This window comes from Balaenoptera physalus (assembly GCF_965194825.1).
Source record: "Balaenoptera physalus genome assembly, chromosome: 3".
In the NCBI taxonomy this organism is placed as follows: domain Eukaryota; kingdom Metazoa; phylum Chordata; class Mammalia; order Artiodactyla; family Balaenopteridae; genus Balaenoptera; species Balaenoptera physalus.
The window spans coordinates 147573037-147590698 of NC_138890.1; the positions used below are offsets into that span (position 1 = coordinate 147573037).

At 35.2% G+C, this 17662-nt stretch overlaps 1 protein-coding gene across 3 annotated transcripts in view; it reads left to right on the top strand.

Moving 5' to 3' along the window:
* RANBP3L (RAN binding protein 3 like) overlaps positions 1-17662 on the top strand; it is a 47840-nt gene extending 30178 nt beyond the window's left edge. For all 3 annotated transcript variants that reach the window (XM_082453814.1, XM_082453815.1, XM_082453816.1), the window contains 9 exons: positions 57-196; positions 2909-3012; positions 4119-4203; positions 6750-6852; positions 7201-7331; positions 8910-9030; positions 10649-10791; positions 13779-13968; positions 16750-17662. In XM_082453814.1, the coding sequence (XP_082309940.1) occupies positions 57-196; positions 2909-3012; positions 4119-4203; positions 6750-6852; positions 7201-7331; positions 8910-9030; positions 10649-10791; positions 13779-13968; positions 16750-16793 (1061 nt within the window). In that variant the 3' untranslated portion in view covers positions 16794-17662. The remainder of the gene's footprint in view (positions 1-56; positions 197-2908; positions 3013-4118; positions 4204-6749; positions 6853-7200; positions 7332-8909; positions 9031-10648; positions 10792-13778; positions 13969-16749) is intronic.

A 17662-nucleotide genomic window follows, 5' to 3' on the forward strand; every position in this document is an offset into this window, starting at 1 on the left:
GAGAGGAAAAGTATTTCACCAAAGATATATTGACCCTTTAATTCTGTTCTTTTAAGGTCCTGTGAAACATTCTGTACATGTTCTAAGACCTGCTATCTTGCAGCCACCTCAAGCTCAAAAGTGTATAAAAGTAAGAAAATCATTTGGACACGATGTGTTGGAATCCTGCAAGAGTAGAGAAAAAAACAAAAATAAGGTAAGAAAACCTCCTATGGTAGGACTGACCTCAGTTCCCCATCCTTCTTTTGGTAGATTGTTGGGGGCCCCCATATCCAGAATTAGGGGCTGCCTTTGTTCTGTTGCTGAAGCAGCTACCGGGCTGGAAAAACAGCTGGACAAGATAGCCAAAAGCCCTCAGTAACCTTATTAAACTTGTCCTCTTAAACTCGAGGGTTGCTCCTGGGAACAAGTCTTGTGGTATCTCCTAAGCTGTAAAGCTGAGTCCTGTGCAGTGGGGACCCTTGGGGTCTTGTTCTGGTGCATTGATCCCATGTGAGAATAGGGGAGCAATGCGGTGGCAGGGGCCAGGAGTCAGACGTCAAAAAAAGGAAAGGGATTTTTTTTGTATCTTCAACTGGTGGACATGCTAGCGTGGCTTCCATTCCAGACCCATCTTCATGGAAACAGGAGTAACGAACTACCTCCACAGTGTAATTGGGAGGGCTCGGGAAGCCTCTGGAGACAGAAACAAATTCTCTCTTCCAACTGAATCACTTGCTGTGGGCCTTTCTAAGGAGATATTCATTTTACTCAGGCCATGCAGATATGGGCTTGGGGATATTCTGTTGCTATAGTTCTATCTGTGTCTTCCAGAAGCAGACACTTGAGAGGAAGGGAACACAGGATCAATAGGGTGGAATTTGAGAGTTATTCCATCAGTCATTTGTTTCCAGCTAAACTATTGAGGGTTGATCACCTGGTTTTGTTTTTTTTCCCAAACTGAACATGAGGACAGTGACACATGGAAGTGTTAAAATACCAATCATTTAATCAATTCAGTGAAAATAATCCGATTGGTACTAATCCTACCTTTACTGCTATCTAACTGTGTCTGCATTCTTAGACAAAGCACCCAACCTTCTCTTTTTTATCAGTGAACTGAGGGAGTTGAACTTGGTCAGCATTTGCCATCATTTTTATATTTCCAAATCTTTTTCTTTGTTAAGACATGATTTCATGAGACCCATTATGAATTTTAAAAATCATTTCATCATTTATGCATGATATATGATGTGACTTTTAGGTATAACATATTTTAAATTTCAAATCAGTATTTTATTAAACATTTTCACTTAAATATAGTCATCACCATATTACATAAATTCTTTACGTATTTAAGGAGTGATGCATGTTGTTTAATTTGTTTTAAAGTATGTAAGAAAAAGTATGATGTGTTGACTAATTTCTAAAATGTTATTACATTGCTTTTGATTTTGGAATGTCATGTTCTATAGATTAAAATTTTTATTGCACATTATATCAAAAGTTGATCAATATTTATTTTTGCCATGATTTTTTGAAATCTTGCATTGCATGTATTTAAGATAAAATTTGTAACAAAATAAAAATAAAGCATAAGATAAATTTTCAGGCTATTGTTTATAAGCATTTCATCTTGAATAACTTATTAAGGGTATAAATAGAACTTATTCCTAATAAGTGAAAAGCCTAATTGGATATGCCCATCATTGAATTTTCTCCATTGAATGATGATTTTTGAAGATCTAAAGATCAAACTATATATAAGATGCTATGTCAAATGGATAATTAATAAGAACCTGCTGTATAAAAAAATAAAATTAAATTAAAAAATTAAAAAAATAAGATGCTATGTCAGAATTCTGACAAAATGATATAATTTATAGATCTAGTAAGAATTATCTGTAGGTGAATTTTATAGAACACTTATTTTTATGATCTTTATTAACTTGTATATCAAAATTAGAGCAATTTTCATTCATCCTGTCATTAATTTTGGTCACTTATTGAATATAATTCAAATAATATATGCCTAATAACAACTATCTCAACCAACATAGAGTTAAAAACTACCATTTTGGCTGAGATAAATCATCTGAGTGACTGAGTCATAAGCATGTACTTTGATCTTTGCTAACCAACGGCACATACTCTCTTGACACATATTTCTCAGCTCTCAAATTCTGTTACGAAGGGAAAAATACTCAAAATTATTTTTATTGATTGATATAAAATTAAAGTAGAAACAGACCCCATTTACCTTTAAAGATAGGAAGTCCCTGCAACATCTCTGAAAATCCCTGGTGGAGGAAGGGATGTGTCCACAAAACACTGAGGACACTAGATTAGATAACTGATAGGGTTCCTTCCAGTTCTAAAACTGCTCACTCCTTCATTTATACATTAATGCAGGTAAGGTGCATATGTATATACACATCAGATGGAGTAACTAACTGATTTAGTTACCAGTCGGAAGTTTCTAGAGGAAGAGATGGAGTTTTCTCTCACCCTGGGTGGCCATGATGGTGAAGCTCTTAGGGTGTTTCCAGGGATTAAATAGTCCCGAGAGATATTTACTAATCTAGAAATGAGAATTAACTCCACTTGGCTAAAGAGGTAAAAGTAACAAAAGGAGGTGGTGAATGTTCATGCTCAGTCTCTGGTGTCAGGCAGACCCAGGCTCGAATGTCAGTCCCCTTTCCTTGTTGCCCAGGCCTGCCCCCATTATTTAAGCTTGTTAGGTCAGTTTACTTACCTGTAAAATGTGTTTAATAGAAGTACAAAGTGTATAGAGTTGTTCTGAGGAGCGTATGAAATAATGTATATAAAATGTTTAGGGTAGTACTTGAACAAAGTAAGTTTTCAACACATTTATATATCTAGTAAGGCAGTTTAAATGAACTTTTTGATGGATTTTTTTTTCTTTCAGATTTCTGAGGAGAACTCCTATTTGCTAAGTGAAAATTTACCAAGTGCCAGAATTTCAGTCCAGCTGTCTACCAACCAGAATTTTTTAGGTCCTACATCAGTAGGGTAAGTTAGTGATGGGGAAACAGGTGTTGTTCTTTCATTCTTGCTTTCTTTTATCATTATAACCATTTCCGGGAAAAAATTTTCTGACATTGTACAGATAACTTGTCAAGATTTCTGTTTGAAAGGAGATTTTATAAATATACAAATTTAAAATGTTTTTTAAAACATCTCTAATATTTAAATATTATCATATTGATGTTGGATCATCTCTATTGTCTTGTTGACTTGGGTAAGTATGTTTCAAATAGGTACAGCTAAATTTTTATTTAGTTAGGCATTAATTATTGGCTAATAGATTAGCCTTTCCTTGGCATTCTTTCTTTCCCCTCTTTTAAGTTATTTCTGGCATTATTATTTATTAACATAGGTTGGATAGACAACAAAGAAAGCAGTAGAAATATGCAAAATGAAAGTTAATATTTACTAGCATCACCAGTGATGAGGGCATGTTTGATCTGAGAGAAGATTACAACTAGCCGTGGACATTCTGGACTCGTGATTAGGGCCCACGCAGGTACCTCAGCCCTTAGCTACTGTGCACACTGGGGATGCAATAGGGATCCCGGAGTCCATCTGCCAACAAAGAGAGGGCTGCATGTCTTTGAGTTTCTCATTATGCAAAACACTTAAAACACTAAAACAAAGTTTCTGGGAGGGAAAAACCAAATTAAACCACTGCACACTCAAGTATAACTGAGAAGATAGATTGGCTTTGCTTTTGCCCTGAGACCTTGGATCGCTAAAAGCATTGGCCAGTTGGGGAAGAGGAGAGTGGAGACTGGAGACTGGAGACTGGAGACGAGTCAGTGCTGGAAAAGCAAAAAGATAAGGGCTGGGCAGCTCCCCTGTTGATCACACAGCCTGTTTGGACTGGTCTTGGCTAGTGCTGTAACAGCTGTCAAATATTTTGAATAGCATCCCTGGAAGTACCTATCTCAATTTTTCCATCATTTCTCATTAACTTCAGATAAACAAAAGTTAGCAGATGTTTTTATGCTTTACATAAATCTATTAAATCGTCTGATTATTTCATGTGCTAACGTTTAAAATGGCTATATTCATTGCTACTATATTTAAAATAGCAAATGCTTATTTCTTTTCCTTAGATGTCAACCAAATGAAGATAAGTATTCTTTTAAAAGCTGCAGTTCTGATTTCGTTTTTGGAGAAAACATGGTAGAAAGAGTTTTGGTAAGATTTTGGCAAATGTTTCCATTATTATATAGAGAGCTGTCACTTCAAATTTCTGAAGGCAAATTAATTAAGACAATGTTAAATTGGAGCATACTTTTTAACTCCTGAGTTCAAAGGCACATTTCCTATCTTTAACTGGAAAGGTTCTCCTGGGAAGCAAGTTCTGGTTGTTAAAATAATAGACAAGAACCACAGAGGAAGGGAATTGTATAATTATAACATTATTACTGATAAGAAATACTAAATACTTCTTTGACTTGCATTAAACCAGAGGTACCCAAGGAAATCCCAGAACTGTCTGCAATAGTTAGATAAACTCAACTGGTCATGATATTTTAATACAGTTTTTCAAGAGCACTTTTTATAACAAGATGCATTTAAAATCATTTGCCAAATTTTTCTCATTAACCACAACTTTCCCCTTCAAGCTTTGACACTGAAAAGCATTATTATAACTTTTTTTGCTAGCTGTAAGAGGAAAATCATAGCCTTTTACTTGCCTAGGAGAATGTACTTGCCAAGTGGAACCCCCTGATTATTATTACCATCATCCTTAATTAATACTGAGCGTCCTCCTACGTGAGGCAGTTGCTGCTCTGTCCTCCATAGGGCACGTTTCTAAAACAGAGCATGATCTACTGTGGGGAATTATACAGCCAAGTGGAAGCTGTGCAGCAAATGTGCCCATGGTTTTATCTGGTCCTACACATCTTTATACTCTTTCCACTTTCACCCAGACCAGAATCTTGGCTGAGACAAGACAAGGAAGCTAGCTTGTCTCAGGGCCATCAGTTACGTGAAGAATCCCACGGAGGATGTACAGATTTTAAAACCTGTGCAAGGGCTCAGAATAACAAAAGGACCACCAACTCATGAGGCCTGTTTATTCCAAGATTTTAAGGGCTTTCACAAATCAGTTACTTTTAAGATCTATCTTATTCTACACCTGCCTCAGGCTTAACCCCAATTCCAAGAGAAGTATCACAGCTTCTCAGCTTTGAGGCACCCTTCTGCCACTCCCAAGATGAAGGTCAGCTCCAGCAATCCTAGGGCTGTTGACCCACACCTTTGGATCTGAACCAGAATGGACCAACTTCCAGGCAATATATTTAGGCACATTTATTCTAGATTAGTCACAGCTTCTGTAAGATGTCACAGACACAAATAAAATACTCTTCAAACCTCATGGGATCAACTTTAACATTCAACTCATTTAACAGACACGGATTGTGTTCTTATGATACATAAAGCATTGGCATTGGTCTCAAGTTTGGTGGCATATTACAAGCATCTGGTGAGCCTTCAGAGGACTTCATATGCCTGGTCATCGCCCCTAACGAATTAGATCAGGATCTCCGTGGGTGAGGCCAGGTGTCAGGTGATTTGAATATACAGCCAGGATTGAAAACCACCTGGGTAAGTGGTTATGCAAAGCTAAAGAAGACCCTGTCCTCTAGAGACATTTATAGTCCAGTAAGGGGAAAGAGAGAGATACCTATACAAATGAACTACAGTGGGAATTATAGATTTGGTGTGAGGAGGTAGGTACCTGTGTGCATTTCCTATGGGCACTTCAACTTTGACTTACAAAGGAACCTGAGCTTCCTGTCTCCTTAAGCTGATAACATGCTAGGATAGCAGGAGCTGTAGAGATCACCTGTGTTTGTCCACTAGTTAATCCTGTAATCCTGTGGCTGTGTGATTTGGGGATGCCCTCCTGATCTGTTTGCTGACCATGTGCTTTTAGAGTGAGTCATTAAACTTTCTGTGCTTTAGTTTCTGTTTTCTTAAAATGGAAATAGTTACACCCATCTCTACCAATTTTAACAGATTATCTTGATGTCCAGTTAAATAATGTGAAAGAATCTTGAATTAGTAAGGGAAAAGATATAAACCTAAGTTCTGAAGTATTGTCCAATTCTCCCTGTTCTGCAGGGATCTATGCAGGGGGCTGTACAGGAGGTTATAAATGGCATGGAAATTCCTTGGTCTTTTTTCACACAGGCATTGATTACAACACATGTGCGAATCCCCAGGTACGCAGCCTTAAAAAGTGATTGTTGGCAAAAATTGTCTTAGAGGAAAAGTTAGGATTCCTTCTGTAGTGATGATCTGAGACAGCTAGTGGGTTCTTTGGATACCTTTTTAATTTTTTAAATGAACTGGATAGAAAGAGTGAATTGTTGGGAATACTGAAATACCTTGAAAAAGTGACAACAGTTGCACCTCCTTCTAGGCATCAGGTTAGTGTGGTGGTAGCACGGAACAGCTGCTACCTCCTTTTGGGTCTCGAAAAGCTTCCCCATTGCCCCTGGAACTAGATGCCACCTGAAGTAGTCTGGTGGTAACTAGATTGTTTCCTGAGATCAGAACCAAGGTCTTCTAATAATGGGGAGGAATTCTCTGTTCAGCACAAAAGGAGCCCAAAACAAAAACAGAGCTTTTGGGTTTGTTTGCCACCCTGAGAAGAACAAAAGTATCTCTTGGCTTACTGCAAATATATGGGGATAAAATTAAGTAATACATCTTTTTCCCCCACTTAGGGTACTCAAAAACTCACTCAGCCTCAACTTGAAAATGATTCATACATCAAGGAAAAACCATTCAAATTCACTTTAAAATTTCCTATCAACTCTCCAAACGCAAGTAAGAATTATTTCATTTGTAAAACATCTGATTCAACTGGTGTATTTCCTGTTTTTCCATGTCATTTGTTTAATATCTATAAAATACAAAAACAATAGCCCAGTGTTTTAAAATGTTTGGTGAAGATTAAAGCATATAAACATGATATATAAGCTTTAATAATTGTCTGACTTAATGATATGGGGGATCGTTAAAGAGATCTGCCTCAACTCAAGCAGTCTGATTTTTTGGAAACACTCATTGTTATAAAAAGCTAAGGCTACATGCCTGTTAACAGGGGCAAGAAAGAACTTTCACGGTAGGGAAAATGGGGCGTTTTATGTGTTCTTTCCCCCTATTTTCTCTCAGGAACAGACTCTCTTAAGAATATACCCCTAACTGAATCAGCTGCTGCTTTCTCTTCTAAACCATCACCAAAATGTTTGCTGGAGAAAATTGATGTCATAACCGGGGAGGAGACAGAACACAGTGTGTTAAAGGTCTGTGCGTCACGTATTGCTCTTCCTGGCCGCACCTCCATGTGTGGAATAAGCTATCCTTAGCAGAGACAGCTTGAAAAATAAAGGCAGAAGTATACTTTTCAGAAAGACTGAGCTGCTTAAATAAAAATGTTACAGGCTTCCAAGGATTAAACCAATATTTTGGATTATTCTTACATTTGTATGTGTAATTTGCAGGAAAATGGATTGCTGTCTTTACAACCATGCCTGTTAGTCCCTTAGAAAGAAGACAACCAAGGACCCTGTCTTAAAACAACCTATGTTTTACACTTTTCATGTCAGCTTTTATAATTTGTTGTTATCATATGATTTAAAATTCTATTTACACTGAAAATTAAAAATGCAGATAAGATGAATTGATTTCAGTTCAAGATAATAAAAAGGTTTTTTGTTTTCCTTTAAAAGTTCCTTTTTTTAAATTGAAGTAGAGCTGATTTATAATGTTGTGTTAATTTCTGCTGTACAGCAAAATGACTCAGTTATACATATATACACATTCTTTTTTAGATTCTTTTTCATTGTGGTTTATCTCAGAATATTAAATATAGCTCCCTGTGGTATGCAGTAGGACCTTGTTGTTTATCCTAAAGGTTCTTTTAAATAAGTTTTGAATTTCACATGAATCAAGAATTTCACAGATGTAGTATATAGTATCACACCTAGGATTCAAATGTTGAGTGGTATAGCTGTCAATCTAGACATACAAAATGTAATTACTACAACTTAATCATTTTCAACAAAGCACAGATTTCCCTTAGCCTTTCTCCATCTGCTTTACCCCAAACTCTTCATTCCTATTTTCTTCCCCTTTGATCTACTGATACACTTACTGTACAAGTGTGTCTCACAGCATAACTCTCAGATCAGATTAATCCCAGATTCACTGAAGTAATCACTAGGGGTGAGGCCCTGACATGCTATATTTTTAACGAGTCATCTAGGTGATTCTTGTACATAGTATTTGAGAACCACTGGTAAGCATTAAATTATAGTATGGTACTCTGTGGTATCACATGCTAGTTCGGATGCTGTATTTGTTAAAATTTTTAAAGCATACAAATAATTCCATGATTCCTTAACTTTCAGATAAATTACATGATTCAGATAACATTGTTTAATCTAAAAGTTGGTATATATAGATATACTGTTAAGTGAAAAAGAAAGATGCAGAAAGTATTTATGGTATTCTACCATTTATAGAAAAAATAGGAGAAAAATATATACATATTGGCATGTATATACATACAAATATCTCTAGAAGGATAAACAAAATGTTAGCAACGGTGATTACCTGTTGTAGGTGGTGAAAACTGGTAGATGGGGAACTAGTGTTGGTGGGGTCACTTTTCACTTTGTACATCTTTTTGCTTTTTAATGTTTGAACTATTCAAAAACTGTATTGTTTTAGAAGCTAAGTAAAATTTTAAAGCTGGTTTAGAAATCATTAACAAAGGTTATTCTGGTATAATATCAGACAAATAAAAGTGTTATAGCATAGGAAAGAAATCACTTTGAAAAATTTTCTATATTTTGACATTTTAAAAAATTGTCCTTTAGATCAACTGCAAGCTTTTTATATTCAACAAAACAACACAGTCCTGGATTGAAAGGGGCAGAGGAGCTTTGAGACTGAATGACACAGCAAGCAGTGATTGTGGAACATTCCAGTCAAGACTAAGTAAGGAATCATTTTGTAAAGCGAGTCAGTATTTCTCAGGGAAATTTTTCCAACATAAGTACACATCATTTTCTGGAGATGTGTTATGTGTCAATAAATTAGACTGCTGTCAATAAATTAAACAATATTATTTTTAATGTACTACAGGAGCTTCCTATTTAAAGTAGGCTCTGATGTCAGACTATACAGGTTCTAGTTCTGGCTCCATCACTAACTGGTGACCTTGGACAAACTACTTAATCTCCTTCTGCCCCAGTTGCATCAGTTTAACATGGAGATAATAGAAGTCCATGACTTAGTGAGTGTGAGAATTCAGTGAGATAATGCACGTAAAGCATCTATGACCAAGCCCAGCACACACCTAAATAGTAATCTCATTATTATTTAAAGGAATGTGATGAATTTATTTTTGAAGTGGAATAGTTTTTCTAAAAGAGAATATTTGCCCTGTAATTTATTCTTGGCATCCTAAACACAGTGTGTGGGTTGGGATGAAAGGTCAATTTCCAAGTAAATAAATGTGTGTGGTTATTGAATCCTGCAGGCAGAGTGTTGGTCAGAAGTTGGTCAGCCAAACCAAAAGCCTGTGGAGGTTTCTGGCATCCAAAAGACACACTGGGCATTGTTCACAGGTCCAAACTGAAAGTAAGCACAGGCAGAGATGTGGGCAGGGGTGGATGGGTTTACTGGTCAATATTGGGTGGTCAAATCTTGTGGAGGAGACCACAAGTAGAAGCTGGTAAATGGATATTTAGTGAGTTTCAGATATCAAGCTCAAGAAGTGAGTAAGGAATAGAATTCAGACTAAGAGAGTAGGAGCACTGGCAAACAGGTTTCTAAATAACCTGACTGTCATTCCCAAGGCAGGTATTAGCTGTTTCCTACTCTGGTTTAATTTCACTCCTTCCACTACTTGCCAAAATAATGCACAAAACAACTTTTCTTTTAATTATACAGGTAATACATGTCCATTACAGAAGACGGAAAATATGGATCGACCAGAAGAAAAAAAATTAAATTACTCTTAGGCCTATCTTCCTGTAGTAGCTAGTTTCTGTCAACAAAATATATTCTTGAGGACTTCGTATACAATACGTTGAAAAATTTGTGATAAATGGTGTTTATATTACTTTGTAACCTGATTTTTTCTTTTGCATAGTATACCATGGTCACCTTTCTACATTAATAATTATCTTTCTTTAGTATTCTTAATGAGTTCATAATATTCTCAATAGCTGTACCATCATTTATTTAACTAATTCCGTTTTTTGAATGCTTAAAGTTTTTGTTTCAGTTTTCTCCACTGTAAACAATTCTTGGGTAAATATTCTTCAGACCATTATGTCCTCAAAGGAATTCTAAAATTTAACCATTTTTTAATATTATAGTAAAAAAATATAGCATTTTTAGCATTTAAGCTAAAAAAAAGTCCTCCAACATAATAAAGCCCAATTTGGAAACCAAATTATAATCTAGTCCATTAAATTACAATTTAGTAGTGAAAACAGAGTCTGAAAAACAACTACCAGATTTATTTGCTTTCCAAAATGGCAAATTCCTCTGAGAGGCTAAGGAATCAACTGTTCTAAAGTCTGATAAATTCACCTTCCTATTTTAGTTATGCGCAATCAAGGCAGCCTGAGGCTGATTCTCAATAGTAAACTCTGGGCTCAAATGGAGATTCAAAAAGCAAACCACAAAAATTTACGAATAACAGCTACTGATTTAGAAGACTATAACATCAAAGTGTTTTTAATTCAGGTAAGTGACAAATTTCAGTGATAGAGGTTTATCCTACTATATTTATAGATCTCTGCAGTCACTTATTTGTTTTTTTCATTTTATTAAAATAACATATACCATTGGCAAAAAATCAGCCATTTATTATGGTTGTTTACAGTCTAATATAAGACCTAAATTTTGCATGAAATTTAGAGATTAACAACAATTTAAAGCAGTCAATTGGTACTGGTCCCAAGACATTTATTTGTATTGGTATATGCTGTCAAACCCCTACATTTTTCTTTACTATTAAAATTGTGTCAACAATCTTACTAAATTCCAGACAGACTACTGTCAGGATTGGCTCCGAGGAGGCCAGCAGAATCCACACCCTGATGCTTACACTGTGTGCTGAAATTGAGGCTTTGAAATCACTGGAAAGGAACCAGTGAGAAATGGAAAAACACAGGGCTAGCAAGTTAAAACAACCAGTCCAATAGCAAATTCCAATTCTGGATATGAGTCAGTCTCCAAGGTAACAGGATGGGAGCACAGCTTTAGCTGTTCTGGCAGCAGGAATGCTTGACCTCAAATACAAGATCCAGGCAAAAGAGACAGAGCTGACATGAATCAGGCGAGAAAAAAGGCTGGATTTCCCCCATAGGCCGAGTCTCAGAAGACTTGAGAAGACTGAATATCTAAGTGACTCAGGTAGAAGATGACAATACAAGTAAATTGGCTTCCATATAATAATGAAAAAAAAAAAGTTGGCAAGAGCCCACTGATGAAAAACCAAAGGTTTTATTAACCACCAGTAAGTGCACTGTTAGGTATAAGTGATGTTGAGTGTTAAAATCTTAGCGTAAGATGTCTAAACTCTGTTTACCATTTAGCGAGATAATACTGGATACTCTGCTAGGCCAGATGCCCCTGTCTTTGAGTGGGTAAAGCAGCCTGTCTGAGATTGAGACTATGATTAGATTCGATTTGATTTAACTATGACTAGATTCTGCTGCTCAATATCTGGCCCATGCTGACTTTTTAAACTGTAGGGTAATTTTTGGAGATTAGCAAACAAAATGCAATAAAAATCACCCAAAATTCCACTCCCAGAGATGGTCACTATTAACATTTTGGTCTTATACTATATTTTAGTATATACATGTATGTGTGGGTATATATATACATGTGTACCATACTGTACATACTGCATGACTTTCAGGCAAGTTATTTAGCCCTCCTAAACCTGATTTTACTCATCTGCCAATGGAAGACAATAATAATATACTTTATAAAGTGATTGAGAAGATTAAATAGCTAACATTTGATTGTGAAATACACATATGTAACCTTTTCACTTATCAATGAAAATGAGTGTTTTCTGTTATTAAATAGTAGTTCATTCTTCAAGAATTCTTTTATAGGTGAAAATAAATTCTGTTCTATTATGTACCATAATTTATTCTATTAGTCCCATTTTGTTAAATACTTAGGCAATTTACTGTGTTCATTATTATAAATTCTGCAAGGAATTCTCTATGTACATACATGTTAATTCTCTTGGGAAAAGGTTTTGACTTGTCTTGACACATTTATCTCCAGAAAGACTGAGCCAATTTTCATTCTCACCAGCATTTTCTTATGGTACTTCCTGGAAATTTTTTTTAAGCATTGCAAATTTGTTGTCCAAAAAAATATATATTATTGTGCTTTTACTTCTTGTTCTGAATTTCTTGAATGAAAACATCTGAATGAATTTGGCTATATATATTATATATATATATATATATATATATATATATATATATACACTAGTGAAAGGCATATGTAAAATTTAATGTAAAAAAGTCAAGGCAGCAGAACTGTATTTATATTTCAATTACATATATTTTCAATATTTGTTATTAATTAACCTACTGAAGAAAAATTACACCCTTGTACTTAATATAAAAATTAAATTGGTCAAGAGTCAACAAATATTTACTCAACACCTGCTATGTAATATCTAACATAATATGAGAAACAAAACTATTTTATTTAATGTGTATTTTTTTCCCTAAAAATAATTAAGGCAACTTAATAACATACAAAAGAAAAACCATATTTTAAGACCCTTCTCCCCAAAAGTTGGCATGTAGTTGATTCAACCCTCAGTTCTTGGTTTTGAAATATTTGGTAGCTCTCTGAAGGATTAGCGAAGAGAAAAATTTTCCCAGATTTTCTTTGAAATTGTGAAAAGATACAAAAATGTAAGCCACTGACATGTTACCTTAAAGAGCACTGACTTAGATGACAAAAACGAAGTCCCAGCCAATCTGTCAACTAGCTGTTTAAATGCAGACAAGCTGTACCTTTCTGAGCCATAATTTTCTCATCTGTAACGGGAAGAGGAAACAAGTATTTACTGAATACCTGCACTATGTGCTTTTGCTAACATAAATGGAATAAATAACCTAAAGTTTTATTATAAGGATTGAAAAAATAAAAGGATATTATAACAGCAAATGTTATACCAATGTTATTGTTACCATCATTTTTTATATTAATAGCAACTGTAAAAATAGAAAAGTACTGAAAGCAAGGACTTCTGATGTGTTTATGGTACAACATCATAGACTATTCGAATGAGCTCTGCTTTTCTACAGAGCTATGCAGCTTGCAGGGATGTCTAAGCAAGTGATGTAAAGGAAATGAAAGTCTTTTTCCCCCTAACCCTAAAATTTTCTACAGTATAACACAGTGAAGGAAGGATGGTCTTAAACAAATTCAAATAGAAAATGTAAATCACAAAATTTCATTTTCTCAGTTTAAAATGCACAAATTGGGACCTCATAAAATTATCTGCTCTAGGATTCAATTTGGTTCAAGATGAATTGGCTCTTTACCCTTTAGTTTCTAGGATTATTTATATTCTAGATTTATGTCATATAATTCCTTCCTCATTAATAGTGAAAGGTTACAAATGTGTAAAGTGTGGCTATTATTAAGTTACTTATATTCTTAACAACTTAATTTTCCTCTTGCAGGCCAGTGCCAAAGACACAGGAAGTATGCATGCAGCAATACATCACCGTCTTGTTGCACTTCGGAGCTTCTATAAGCAGAAAGATGCAAATCAAGCTGAAAGCCAGTCAGAAACAGTCCTCCAACAATTTAACTGTGATAGCTGTGATGAGGATGAGGATGATTTTACCCAAGTTACTAAAACTAGATCAGGTAAAGAACTTTTCTTTTGTTAGTTCAGAGGTTTAAGAAAGACATCTTATTCACAACCCTTTTATATGAAACAGATTTTTAAAAAGTGGAACTTGTCTGTTCAAAGTGGACAGGGGTTAGAGCCCTAGATGTTTGGATCTGAGACGTGGGTTTGAAAATCACTGTCTTCTGCCTGTGGCCTTCATTGGGATTTCACCAGAAGTCAGCCTTATTGTAATACCTGCACATCATTTGCATATACATTTCATAAAAGACCATGTTTACAATGTAAAGTATTAATTGCTACACTGAAACTAACCAATTATTTCTCTTCACTTGTTCTCATTCTCCTATTATTGGCCATAATAGAAGAAATTATAAATACTCGTAATGGAACCAGCAGGCAAATCTGGCTTATTCCCTTTTTGGAATTTGACTGTTTTATTTTCAAAGACCTTCTTTACCTAGGGCAAAAGGCGCTATTTCTTTTATTACATCCGGATTCATGAACTGAACAAGGTTGCAGTGGAACCACTGGTTAATGGATTTTTAGGTTTTAGTGCTAGTCCTGATGAGTGAATTTAAAACTAAAATTCATCATTATTTTTGGAGAAAACCATTGTCAAGGAAATAATAAGCCCAGCTTTGTGGGTTTTTAAAATAATTTTTATTGGAGTATTGTTGCTTTACAATGTTGTGTTAGTTTCTACTGTACAGCAAAGTGAATCAGCTATATGTATATATATATATATCCCCTCTTTTTTGGATTTCCTTCCCATTTAGGTCACTATGGAGCGCTAAGTAGAGTTCCCTGAGCTATACAGTAGGTTTTTGTTAGTTATGTATTTTATACATAGTATCAATAGTGTATATATGTCAATCCCAATCTCCCAATTCATCCCACCCCCCTTTCCCCCCTTGGTGTCCATACATTTGTTCTCTACATCTGTGTCTCTATTTCTGTTTTGCAAGTAAGATCATCTGTACCATTTTTATAGATTCCACATATATGCGTTAATATATGATATTTGTTTTTCTCTTTCTGACTTCACTCTGTATGACAGTCTCTAGCTCCATCCACATCTCTGCAAATGACCCAATTTTGTTCCTTTTTATGGCTGAGTAATCCAGCTTTTTTATACAGATGTAGCTATTCCAATAAGTCTTCCAAGTATTTTCAGTAATATTTTCATTTAGCCCTGAATTCCACTCTACGGAGGACTGACAAAGGACTTACAAAAATAGTGTGTTAGCAGGCATTTTCCCAATTTTTAATCATTTTAAATCTTAAAGCTATTTTAATCATACATAATTTAAGAATCTATCAAACAACATGTGCAGAACTTGATGAAATAGCTTCCTTGGCCTAATACTAAAAATGTGATCAAGAGGAAAAATGCACAAAACATGCAGAGCAGGATCATAAACTGCTAGACTCAGTGAGCCAGAGGACTAAGCGAATATGATTTTTCTTGTTACTGTTAAACAAGAGGTTTAACTTTTTTAAAATGTATGAAATGTATAAATAAAAATTATTATAATGTTTATATTGTCACAATAAAATAGGATCTATTAGAAAATGGGTTGGTATCCATTAAAAATGTTAACTTGCGGGGCTTCCCTGGTGGCGCAGTGGTTAAGAATCCACCTGCCAAGGCAGGGGACACGGATTCGAGTCCTGGTCTGGGAAGATCCCACATACCGCGGAGCAACTAAGCCCGAGCACCGCAACTACTGAAGCCCGCGCGCCTAGAGCCTGTGCTCCACAGCCAGAGAAGCCACCGCGCGAGCCGCAACAAAGGAGCCTGCCTGCCACAACTAAGACCAGGCGCAACCAAATAAGTAAATAAAAATATTAAAAAAAAAAAAGAGAGAAGCCACCACATTGAGAAGCCCACACACCACAACGAAGAGTAGCCCCCGCTCACTGCAACTAGAGAAGAAAAGCTTGTGCACAGCAACGAAGACCCAACACAGCCAAAATTAAATAAATAAAATAAATAATTAAAAAAAAAAGGTAACTTGCAGTTAGGATTAAATGGCAAAATTATTTCATCAACAAATGACACGTTTATGAATAGAATCTATATTCTACCATATTCCATTTTAGGAAAGGGGTGATATGCAACTACCTTCATACAAAATGAGAAACAATGGAAATAAGGCCAAGTAAATGCCAATCTTATGAACCCATCCTCTCCCCTCCTTACTTAGTACTTTCTCTAGGAAGTGCTGCACACAAATGCTAAATGTTATGGAAGCAATAAAATGTCTGACTTTTTAAACTTTGTTGCCCAGGAATCAAGGAAAGGTTTAATTATCTGAAAATGTCACATTTAAAATTAGGAACATTTCCAAACGTTACTTAAAAATATGCAGATTCTCTGCCTGCTAATGCAGGGCACACGGGTTCGAGCCCTGGTCTGGGAGGATCCCACATGCCGCGGAGCAACTGGGCCCGTGAGCCACAACTACTGAGCCTGCGCGTCTGGAGCCTGTGCTCCGCAACAAGAGAGGCCACGATAGTGAGAGGCCCCCGCACCACGATGAAGAGTGGCCCCCGCTTGCCGCAACTAGAGGAAGCCCTAGCACAGAAACGAAGACCCAACATAGCAATCAATCAGTAAATAAAAAACAAAACAAAACAAAAAAACTACCATATTAAAAAAAATGCAGATTCTATATATATTTTATTTCCTTGCTAGTAAGCGTATTCATGAGTATTCATGTTCAGTTGTATTCAATATTAAACCTAACTGAATACAATATTATATAATAAATTATTTTAAATTTATATCACAGATTCTTCTAGGTGGACCCACAAACAGTCGGTTGCCTGCTCATGAGTGCTACCTACTATAACCATGACAACATCTACAAAAAGATCACCTTACTGAAAAAATCTAAGCCATCCTAATAACTAAATGAGAAGATCCTATTCATTCCTGGAACAGTTTTTATAGAAAAGTCCAAGAAATATAATTTGTTGCAATTAAAATGTTTCTCTGTGTAGTATAATAATTCTGAGGTTTTATATTTTGATTATTGTGGAGAAAATGACAGAATTTAAGAAACACATGGTCTTTGGAAGTTCAAAATTTTTCATTTTTGAAGAAGTTAATTTAGAATAAGATTTGGTAACTAATTTGGACTGTTCATCACATTGATGGATACAATAGTTAAAATTATAAATTGCTGGATTTGATAAATATCTAAGATATTTATTTTTTCAGTCATATATTGTCTGGCCATAAAACAAATATTTTATAAAACTTCCGGAGTCATTTCTTTGAAAAATATTATAACTGCATGTTAACACGTTATTAAATCATGTTTTTCTTCTGGGAAATGTGTATTTTCATTTAACCTTTGGACTTCCTAATTCTATAATATTATATATTCATGGTATGAATTCCTTTAAAGAGAATATCTGTTCTTGCACTTGTATCTATCACACCTTGTATATGCTTGACTCACGGTCAGTATCCAATATTTGTTGAAGGAATGAACAAAATACATTACCTATGTATCAAAACAGTAACTATACAAAAAGTGAAATATGTTAACTTGTTCTTTGCTTTATTTATGTAATTAAATTGCCATTAATATTCTAGTAGGTGAGGCTGTTCAGAGACCTTTTATAGCCAAATGACTTTTTTTCTTACATGCCATTATTAAGGTAAAACACAGTAATTTCAACAATTGTGCAACAGAA